Source organism: Typopeltis vanoorti, chromosome 24 (genome assembly GCF_054136105.1).
Source record: "Typopeltis vanoorti isolate ZY-2024b chromosome 24, IOZ_Tvanoo_1.0, whole genome shotgun sequence".
Classification (NCBI taxonomy): domain Eukaryota; kingdom Metazoa; phylum Arthropoda; class Arachnida; order Uropygi; family Thelyphonidae; genus Typopeltis; species Typopeltis vanoorti.
Genome location: NC_143572.1, coordinates 71,398,415 through 71,410,581, shown reverse-complemented (window position 1 = coordinate 71,410,581; position 12,167 = coordinate 71,398,415). Strand labels below are relative to the sequence as shown.

At 35.6% G+C, this 12,167-nt stretch overlaps 1 protein-coding gene across 2 annotated transcripts in view; it reads right to left on the bottom strand.

The window, feature by feature from the left end:
- Cul4 (cullin 4) overlaps positions 1-12,167 on the bottom strand; it is a 276,936-nt gene that overhangs the window by 108,944 nt on the left and 155,825 nt on the right. For both annotated transcript variants that reach the window (XM_090414048.1, XM_090414051.1), the window contains one exon: positions 476-542. In XM_090414048.1, coding sequence (XP_090270174.1) covers positions 476-542 — 67 coding nt within the window. The remainder of the gene's footprint in view (positions 1-475; positions 543-12,167) is intronic.

The following is a 12,167-nucleotide window of genomic DNA, read 5'->3' as shown; positions in this document are numbered from 1 at the left end:
GTATGATAGTAATGAAATGAGAACAGGGACCATAATTATAAATGCATCAATGTAGAGGTGGTGTAGGAGGAATGGTGTAAAATTTTAAGATGGTTAATGTGAATTTTTACTGCTGAATAAATCCTTATGCACTTCATTGACTTTTAAGTTGTTCGGTGTGTTAAGGTTTGTGGAAAATAAGGGTTGTTAAACACTCAGGTGTGTGTGTGTGTGTGTGTAAATGCTGAAACAAACTTTCTCAGATAACGGAATATTTGTTATATGGCTGTTTTCGCAGGAAGTAACTGAAAGAAACTAAAATAGAGATAATTATTACTGTTAATTTAATAGTAGTACTAGTTTTGTTCTTATATCAAATAAATAATATGAGAATAATATTATCTAACAGGTAACTAGTTGTATTTTTCAAATGATATGGAAAAAAATATTTTTTTTTTTTTAATCTGCTTTCTCTAAGAATTTTTGGAAAACTTACCATGAATAAACCTAAATAAAACCATGATTTTGTCTAATAATCTCTCCAGTTCTTCTTCTGTTGCTTCCTAAACATTTTGAAGAAAAACCAATTTATTTCTAAACTTAATAAACAGCAACACAAATTGATAATCTCCATATAGTATAATTACAGCAAAACTGGGTTTTATTCAATCCTGTGCAAAAACGCACAGGGTCGAACCTATATAGCCAAGGAAACCAATATTCTCACACCATTAAAATATTCATTCTCAAAGGTTAAAGACCAATGCTAATTTTTATAAACATCTTTATATAATTTGGTATATACCTGTTGGGAAAGCATGTGGTGGATGAGAACAGACAGAAGTCATACAACACAAAAGAACACAAATCTGATCTCAATGATACATAAATCCAAAAAACATCTGAGTTAACTGGACCAAGCAACTAAGTTACAACATGCTTGTTAAACACAAGCTTCAAACTTTTCTGTAAGCAGTGTATTAAATATTAATCTCAGTTGGGTACTCCAGACACCCAACTGAGGTCTATGAAGGAAATGATTGACAAAATCCGTGGCATCGTTATGGAAGAACCCCAAATGAAAGCGTGTGAGATTACTGAGATTGTAGGCATCTCAAATGACTGGGTGTATAATATCCTGCACAAAAAATTGCACATGAAAAAGCTGTGTGCGAGGGTGCTGCGATTGTTGACTGTTGATCAAAAGCTATGCGAAAGACATTTCAATGCAGTGTTTGGCAATGTTTATTCGCAATTCACAAGATTTTTTTGCGTCAATTCATAACTGTAGATGAAACTTGGATCCACTACTACACACCTGAGTCCAAGTAGCAGTGAACAATGCCCAGTGAAAGAGCACCGAAAAAAGTAAAGATTGTTTTGTCAGCTACTCATGGGCACTGTTTTTTGGGATTCCCAAGGAATTATGATGATAGACTATATGAAAAAGGGTAAGACAATAACAAGAGTCTATTATTCATCATTGTTGGACTGTTTAAAACAGGGGTGGGGAAACCCTCGCCCGTGGGTGAAATTTCGCCCGTGAGTCTATTCCAATTCACCCCTTTGCTGATATACTCATATGTACATGTAAATAAAATTTTACAATAATTTAAATTGTTATAAAATGGCCAAAATTGCCATGCTTTTTCATCAAGACAATCAAGACGGATCATGTGTCCCACACATGATCCGTCGCAATGGCAAAATTGCATGAATTGAGGTTCGAATTGGTTCCACATCCACCGTATTCACCGGACTTGGTCTCTTGCAACTTCTTCTTGTTCCCAAACTTAAAAATTTGGCTTGGTGGGAAAAAATTTCTTCCAACGAGAATGTCAAGGCTTTCAATGGCTATTTTGCACAATTTGACAAATCCTACTTTTTAGACGGGATGAAAAAATTGGAAACTCGCTGAATCAAATGTATAGACCTCGATGGAGACCATGTCGAGAAATAAATAAACGTGATTTTTTCCAAAAAAATGTGTTTAATTTATTTTTTTACTGAACTTTTCAAATAACCCTTATATTCTTACAATAAAATTAGCTAGAGAAAAGAAAATGTTATTAAAAAAATTCATAAGGAAGTGAAAATGCATTTTTCTGTACTGTATTTATCAATACCGTAAATTTACGTCATCTGTTTACAAGATGAATCATATGTCTGTCAGTACCTACATCAATATTGTCTTAATAGATACAAAACACAGTAGATGTTATACATATTACTAACACTATACATCAAAAATGAAAACATAATGCATCGACAACGAAGACCCAGCAATATGATTGCTTTATGGTAGCCCAGTACTTCTTGGTATGTACAGCAATACATTTCTTTGAAAATATCTAAAGTTACTTATGATCGTCTTTCCTAGGAATAAAAACAAAACATATGTTATGAACACACAAGTCGATTAAACACAATGAAGCTCTTGAAAAATCAGAAATGGTTCAATGAACTACTATTTGTTTGATTTACAGCAAAGGAATCTAAATGTGACTAACTGCTGGGTGAAATATAAGTGCTTTTATAGTAAATGCTGTGCTAAATCTCCATAGCTAGTCAGTACTGATGATGCCCTTTGGATGGAAAGACTTGGATTCAAATCACATCTAGGACACAAAGAAATTTTAAAAGCATTTCAGCTGAAGGAGGGGTCAGTCCGTTCACATGAAGATGGCAAGATATTTCTACAAAAACTTTGCAGGTTTTCATCCTGCAAAGCAGAAAATCCAATTCAACCTTCTTGTAGCCTGCCCATATATTTATAACCATGCACTTTTTATTTTTTTTTTGTGCAGGTTATGCATTTTTCCTCTCTTCAAATCAGAATTCCCCCATTCAGTATGAAAAGCCAGACTTCATCATCTTACAATTATCCATGTAACTGACCAATGAAGCAAAAGTAAATTACATAGAATTACGTATATGCTTTCAGCTCCCCCCCCCTTTTCTATGCAGTGTGAGTGATACCATTCAAGGGCATGACTAACAACTTAAAGATTCAGACCCTCCTCCATTTCAAGGATACAGCAGTTAAAACAACAGTAATACAGGCTGGCTGGCTGCCTGCCTGATAATATACCTGAACTGGTCGGTAACAAGTCACGAGGCGTCTCGGTCATTTGGCACATAATCTATCAGGTTTTGCCTGATGAGAGAGTCCAAGTAGTGGTATATGGGAGGTACTGTCAAGGCCACAGAATGACAAGGAGACTATTTGCTCTCTGTATGGGAATCATGTTCACGAGTCTATCCTCTTCCACTGCATGTCTCCACTCTTTCCTTTCATTTAATAACAAACCAAAAATGAAAAAGACAAACAATGACGGCAACACCATGAACATAATAAATCTTTAACAACCAGTTTATCCAAACAATTCAAGAAAAACACAGTATTCCAAACTTACCAGGATCCCTCCTTTAAGCGCCTCCGTAGCGCAATTGGAAGAACGACGGTACATTGCACTCTTCAATTGGAATAGGCCTAAGTTCGATTCTCGTCGCGATGGGAGAAATCTTTATCTGGACGATTTCAATCGAAGGTGAGTTAGCCGATCTCATACGGAGGTAGCAGGGTTTTTTCTCCCGGAAACTCGGGTTTTTCATCCCGCATACAGACAAATCGTCCCTTCAGAACACATGCAATTTACAGACAAAAAATACTAGTTGTGGTGGTGGTGGGCGGTAAATGGCATTGATGGAGATGATTCGTAGTAGAGGTTCGGTGTAGTGGTTGAGACAACCGCTTGTAGGTGTCCTCCCACGATGAGTCTTCGGACTCCTTGGAGGTGTCAAGAATAATAATAATAATCCCTAAAAAAACAGCCACAGCATAAATTCCAACATAAACAATGTTCATCAGCACTTACAGACTTCCAAACCAGACCTCTTTCTCTAAACAAAAATCCAAATTACAGCTACATCAACCCACCAGAATCCAAACAGCAGTCAAAACAGTGGAGACAGAAGCTGGTTGTTCAATGCCAAAGAAGACAAGGTCATGGCATCGGTGTTTTGGAATGCTAAAGGCATCCCAAAAAAGAAAAGACCTGGTTTACCCAAATTATACTCTTCATTATTCATTTTGTCACAAAGGCAAACACATCACATTAGTAGCTTCTTCTCCTGTGCCTTTACATGATCTAACACTGTTTGCCAGAGAATGCCAAATTTAGAATCCTTTGCTTTTGACCTCTTCTGGCAGAAAGTTTCCTTGCCCCACTTAGTAACATTTGTCTGCTGCATTTACTGGTTTCCAAATCTGAAACCACAAAGACCTCTTCACATTCCTCTCCATGAAACTTGACCATCTGCAATCCAGATGCAAATCATGCGGCTATCTAATCGAATTCCAGATAATCCTCTCCACTTTCTCAATACCCTTGATCTTTTTTTAGCTAGTTCTTCTAGACATAGAAGTTACCTCTTCTCTCAGCAACTAGACCACAATCCAGTGCAAGTTTCCAATCTCACAGAACACCCCCCCCCCCCTTCTTCTTTGATTGCACTCAACCCCATGTCCTCTGACACTACAAAGTGGAATAATCTCTGGAACTACTACTTTTCTTTCACATGGCATGACTATTGGTTCTGCTCTTCAGACCCATACACCAGCAATGAGCTAGTCACAGAAATCATCTTCAGTTGCATGAACACATTCACCTCTTATAGACAAGAATTGTAAACAGTGGAGAAAATTTGAAAAAAAAATTATGTTTATTTTAATCCTTTACCCAAGCACAAGACAAACAAATTTGCATATGAAGCATCTACAAAACTAGATTACTTGAATATAGTTTGCTGGCTTAAGGGGGTGCTTAAGGGTCAAAGCTGTATAACTGAGAGGAGACCTCTACATAGCCTTTAAAGGAATGTGGAGAACCGACCAGGGCTTCTGACCTAATGTTCAATCCTCACCTTCTCGTGGTGCACCCTGTTGGGTATCTACGTGGATATTGAACGAACGAGGATGGGCTGGCAATTTGGGATTTAGCCGACCAAATTGTATTCTTATTGGTTAAACCAAAAATAGAAAATGATGGTACAATATGACAAAATTTCATGCCGGCTGGGGCGTCGCCCGGTTAAACAAGGCCCATTGTTTTCGCCAGGGAACCAGGGCGAACAGCAAAAAGTCAGCTACTGGAACAAATCTGAAAACAAACCCCAATTCAACATCACCAGAGTTAAAGATCGGTAAATTGGAATGGCAAAGAAATGGAGCTAGCTGAGGAATTAGATAAGTACCAGATCGACATAATAGGGGTGACTGAAACAAAAAAGACCAAAACTGGTGAGATCTTTCTGAGCAATAAATACAAAATGTTATATTCAGGCAATGACAATCAAGGAAAAGAAGGAGTAGCCATAGTATTCAACACAAAATACAAGGCTAATCTTCTTGAATGGCAGTTAGTCTCAAGTAGAGTAATGTGGACAAATATGAGAATGGGGAACCAGACAATGAGACTTATTTGTGCCTATGGTCCCACAGAAGGTTCTACTAAGGTAGAAGTGGAGGAATTTTTTGAGGCTTTAGAAAAACCAACTGACACAATGAAAAAGGAAAAGTTGGTCCTTGTTGGGGATCTAAATAGCAAAGTAGGAAATGATTGTGAGACATACAAAAATATTTTCGGAAAATTTGGAGAAAAGAGCAAAGCTAATAATAATGGCAAATATCTGCTGGATTTCTGCTCAGGACATGGACTGGTTATTACTAACACCATGTTCCAACATAAAAATGTGCACAAATTCACATGGAGAGAAGAGGCTAGGAATAAGAAAAGTCTTAATGACTATGTTATTGTTGATAGTGATGTTTTCTCCCTGGTGCAGGACACCAGAGTGTACAGAGGATTTGAAATTGGAAGTGATCACTATTTAGTCTTGAGCATGATAAAATTGAATTTCATATTGAAAAGAATAACATGTAAGAAAGTTTTAAAGCGAATAAAAGTTGAGCAGCTCTCAGATGTGAACTGTAGACTAAAATACAGAAACATTATTGAAAAAAAAAATGAAAGAGTTTGAGAACAGGAATCAAACCTTGGAGATTCAGTGGCAAACTCTGAAGAAAACATTGATTGATTCTGCCAGAGGGGCATGTGGTGAGGTTGTCTGCAAGGATAAAAAAATCAGAACTCCCTGGTGGACACAGGAAGTTAAAGAGGCAGTGAAGGAAAAGAAGAAAGCATACCAAAAGTTCCTGGCAAATAAGTCAGCTTGTACTCTTAGAGAATATAGAGACAAATGCAAGAATGCTAAACACTGTGTAAAACTAGCTAACCAAAAGTCATGGGAGGACTTTGGCAAGAATATAGAGAATAAATATCAAGAAGGTGGCAAAATATTCTGGAGGGTGTTGAAGAAGCTTAGGAATGGAGGAAAGAGTGCTGTAAAAGGAGTTAGAGATGATAAAGGTGACATGAAAACAGGAGAAAAAGATATCCTTGAAGTATGGAGTAATTACTTTGAAAAACTGCTAAATGAAACAAGCAGTGATGACAGCACAGTGGTAAAAAACACTGACCAGGCATGCAATCAGGAATACATATCCATACTTGAAGTAGAAAAAGCCATCAAAGGTTTGAAATGTGGAAAGGCAGCAGGAGTAGATGATATTCAACCAGAAATGCTGAAGTATGGTGGTATAAAAGTCTTACAGTGGCTGCACTGCATAGTTCAGAAAGAGGGACGAATTCCCGATGATTGGAGTAGAGCTCTCATATTACCCATATATAAAAAGGGAAATAAAACTGAATGTGAGAATTACAGAGGTATTTCCCTACTGAGTGTTCCTGGCAAGATCTATGCAAGTATACTTGAGAAATGGTTGAGAAGAATTGTGGAAGAAAAGCTGGGTGAAGAACAAGCTGGATTCAGGCCAAATAGAGGCTGTCAGGATCAGATCTTCACTTTACGACAAATAGTCGAGAAATCATGGGAATATAACAAAGATCTGTATTTAAGTTTTGTCGATTTGGAAAAGGCATATGACAAGGTGCCAAGAGAGAAGCTATTCAATATGCTGCAGTTATATGGTGTCAATGGGGCATTATATCAAGCAATACTTAGTCTTTATTTGAGTTGTAAGTCAGCAGTTAGAATTGAAGGAAGTACAGGAAGATCTTTTAATGTTAAATCTGGTGTGAGACAAGGATGCACATTATCCCCTCTGTTATTCATTATCTATATTGATCACATTATGAAGGAAAGTGGTATTGAACATGATATCAGAATTGGAGATGTTAATGTCAGCTCTTTGCTTTGCTTTATGATGTTGTACTTCTAAATAAATCCGCCACAAGTCTGCAAGATTCTCTGACTAAATTGAATAGCTGTTGTAATAGATATGGTATGAAGGTCAGCAATAAAAAGACAAAGACGATGAAAATAGGCAGAATCATTGAAAATGTCAACTGTGTTGTGTATGGAGGACCTGTGGAACAAGTAAAACATTTCAGCTACTTAGGCATGATTTTTACTGAAGATGGTAAATTAAATATAGACATAGACAACAGAATCAGCAAAGCTGGTGTGGTGGAAAGTCAATTGAATAAATTCATATGGAATAAGAGAGAAATTAGTCGGAACACTAAATTAGCTGTATACAAGACAGTGTTCAAACCAGTTTTAACTTATGGATCTGAGAGGTGGGTCAGAAGTAAAACACTTGACCAAAGACTAGAAAACGCAGATATGAGAGTCCTGAGAAAGATCAGAGGCGTGAACAGATGGCATCAATGGCAATATCATACTAAAAACGATTATATTAGGAAAGAACTTGACATTGTCAGCATCCAGGAATGCGTTAGCAGAGCTAATCTCAGGTGGTATGGTCACTTAAACAGAATGGGAGAAGAAAGATTAGCAAAACAAGTGTTCTCTGCCAGGTTTGCAGGAAAACGACCCAGAGGAAGACCAAAATATAGGTGGATTGATACGGTACAAAGTGCCTTAGACGATAGAAATATAAGATCTGATAATGTTGGAGTCTTGACAAGTAACAGACTGATTTGGAGGAAAATTATAGATAGGAAGTTAGTAATGATGTAAATTTTTCATGTAACACTATCATATCCTGTACACCCCTTGAGGGTACATGTCAGGAATTTGATGATGATGATGAGTTTGCTGGCTTCACATCAATTGCTTCAATATTCTATAATACACAGCAAGCTTCCTTCCAGGTGTGTGTAGATTGCAAAGCATTATGGGAAGGTAGCTATCTAGACCAGCTTGATCTTTGTGTCTATTAGTACGAGCTAGATTCCAGAAGATTACAGAGGTTAAATCAATGGAAAAGGCATTTTCTATAGAAAAGTAGTAAAAATGGTGTATTATCAGAGTATTATTATAATTATTATATTTTTTTTTTATAAAGTAAATGATACTCAACAACACTGCATTATTTCAAGTCAACAGTCTATATACAAATGTAGATACTTCACGTGCAGACTTTACTTATGCTTGGGTAAAGAATTAAAACAAGAATTTTTTTGTATAGTACAATTAACAAATAGACAAAAAATTACTGAATAATCAAGTTGTTTATAATACTTAGATAATACAAGTAGAAAAATAAATCAAAATATATCAGCTATATTTTCCCATAAAATTTACAATTTTATGACTTCTTTTCATGGAAAAAAAAAAATCTACGAACTATAATTTCTTCACAGTGCGCAGCTTTTTTTTTTTTTTTTTTAAATATATGAACACACTTTGGGAGGGGGGGGGAGAAGTGAAGCAGTTTGAAATGCAAATGAAGGAAACAAGAAGAAAATAATCTCAAAGTTAAGTCATAAAATATGTGCTCTTAGAAAATACAAAGAAAAATGTAACAAACTAAGATGTAAAAGTAGACTACAGGGTAATGACGTATCAATTGCCTTAGTATTCAATAATACATAACATTATACATGTCAGTAAGGATATAAGCATTGCATTATGGAATTCTAAGGCAACTGATGTGAAGTCATTAGCTTCTATATACAAGTAGTCCAGTGGTGAAGTGACTTCATGTGCAAACTTTGTTTGCTTACACTTGGATAAAGGATGAAACCAAGAATCTTTCAACATCTATTTCTTTTAGGATATATAAGATATGTCAGAGGTTTTGAAGAAATTCGAAGACACAGAGAGGTCGTCATTGAGTTTTTCAAGCTGCAAGAAAAGTACACAACTGAGATTTGACACACTTTAGCGTGTCAAATCTCAGTTGTGTACTTTTGGGTAAACCTGTGTGACTTTAGGGGACTATGCCCCAACATATCCAGTAGTTACCAAATAGGTGGCCAAGTTTAAATCCTGGCATCCTGAGACAACAGATGGCCACAGGTCATGAGGACGTTCCCCTGCAATCATGCCTGAAAACATTGCAAAGGCTCTGGAGATATCCAGAGAATGAGTTGGATCAGTATCCACCAAGAGCTGAACATGCTAAAGTTCTCAGCGAAGTGGGTCCCCAAATGTTTAAATGCTAACCAATAGAGAACATGTGTGGTCTTCTCAAGGGATTTTGGTTCATTTTGAGAAATTAGGTGGAACATTTTTGGCCCGTATTGTGACTGTTGATGAAATCATGGCTTTGTCACTATGACTCAGAGACCAAACAACAGTCAACGGAGTGGAGAAACAAAGGTTATCCACAGCCAAAAAAGTTCCTCACCATTCTCATGAGGTGAAGATAATTTAGTGAATTTGGTGCTATCAAAATACCACCATCTTTCTTAGAATGAATAAAGCAAGATCTTTCTTGCTCTGCTCACCCTTATTTCTGCTAATATTCTGTAAATCAGTCAAGATCAGTTTTCTCTTATTGGATTGACTTCTCCATGTAACCAATCCTCACACAAGCACATCATATCCATTGCCTCCTCAGTCTCCAAAACTTTTTAATTCCAAACACTACTTCTCTCCTGTATGACTGAATATTTTATAAATCCCCAAAAAACTTCAATTGAGAAAAGGACAATCTGCTTAAAAGATGCCCTGTTTCTACATTATGTATTTTATTGGTATTTTCATGGACACTGCTCCACCCAACTAACCATCACCATTCTTACACTTCCTCCTAAAAGTGTAAGAATTATGAGCAATTGTTAGCCTATATACATAATACAGTTCAGCTCTGAACTTACCAAACCAACTTCTTATCCTTTTTCTTCATTCCATCTTCTTTTCCAAAATCACTTGACCACATATGGCACTGATGTGTTTGAGGCTGATTACGAAAAAAGTCAATACTTGAAGTAGAAAGTCATCAAAAACCTGAAATGTGCAAAGGCAGCTGGAGCAGATGAAATTTAAACAAAATTAACGGTTGATATAAGTCTTTTCTTAATGGAAAGACCACGAGGCTACATGTGCTTATCTATTGTACTATGTGCGTGTCTTAGTTTCTTTAGTGTTGTATCATAAATTGACTTTTGCACACTTCTACAATTATTAACAATGTCAAAGGAAAAACCTGGACAAAAAAAAAAAAAAAATGTATTGTTGATAAAATTAAAATAGTGAAGAACATTTAAAAAGGTGTAAACAAAAATGTTTTGTTGCATGAATATAATTTTGGTTCATAAACTTTATGATATTAAGCATTCAAAATTTTAAGACTACTCTGACTTTTGAGATATCTGAATCCATCAATAAATGAAAAAATTACACAAGTCTAAATTAGTGCAATTTGTTCTAGTTTCATTTAATGATCAGAAGAAATGGCAATTTCAAGACCTGTGATTTATTGAAAAGCAAAGGAATTTTAAAAGGTAAACGAGCAAGCAATGAAGACTGCTTTTAAGCTTTGACATAGAATTTTGCATTAATGACATTGGAATGGATTTGATAGATGACATACAGCTTGCAGAATGATGCAAAGATAAGTCAGGTAATCAGGAATGTACAGGTAACCCTCATATAACGCGGTACTTATACAATGCAGTCTACAAATTGTAGTAACCCTTTATCTTTTGATATGTTTTTCACCACGCGAGATATAAAAATCTAATTTTATTTTCTTTAAATTTGCATCTGTCCATATCACACATGTAGTTATAAGTAGTGAATTTATATTAGGGGAAATACCCTTTAGCACACACATGTATGTGAATTGTTTACCGTATAAATGTTTATTGATGAACTTTGTTTTCGTTTTCTTCCAGGAAAGCGCATTAAAAGTTATAAGTGTGTTAATCCCAAGCTGAGCACTTTATTTTCTGGTGAGTTACATATAATATGTAATGCTTTTTTTATGTAAAAATTTTATTTTTTATAGTAATGGCCACTTAGAGGGCTTTTGCGATATGGTTGAAAACGAAATTAGTGAATTAATTGATGGGGAATAGATTTAAATGAAGAGGAACTCTACAATTAATAGAAGGCATCGAACCAAATGGCAGAGAAAATTCTGCCGAAGATTCTGATTGTGATGAATCCGTTAAAGAATTCAGTTTAAAGAAATTAGCAGAAGGATTGGACTTGGCAAGAAAGATATGAAGTTATTTTACGGATAATATTCCCTCAATGGAGTGCTCCGGAAAATTCACGAGACAATTGGATACTTGTTTAGCTCTGTATTATGAACTTAATAAAAAATTGCAGCATAGTGGTAAGCAAAGTCTTATTACTGACTTCTTGATAACTAAACCAGCCAAAGTATGCAATGAGAATTATAGAAATTATGTCCAAGAGCTTTTCAAGTGATGATGAGGTCCAGTCACTCGTAAATAGAGAACATCTACAAATCATGTTATTTTTGAAGAGAGTGATGACGAATAAAATATGCACTTTATTTTATTTTGCCTAAAACATTTATGCATCATGTGCAATGAAGTTTATGTACAATTTGTAATTTTTATATTATGTATTTGTTTTATAGTTTATATGTTTTCTTAACTACACGAATTACCTGAATTAAATAAAATATTTTTTTGTTGGATATATAATTGTTCTTTATATAATTAAAAAAAAAAAAACGATTTTGGAACATAACCCTACTAAACAAGGTTTGCTGAACAGAACATTCAACAAACCTTGTAGTGCTCAAATATTAGAATCCTCAAAATCTACCATGACAAGGGACCTGAACTCAGAACTTTTAGTTAGCTATATCCCATACACTAATGTGCTATAGGTCTTGTGGGCTTTCATGTGTGAATCAGATATTAAAAAATATA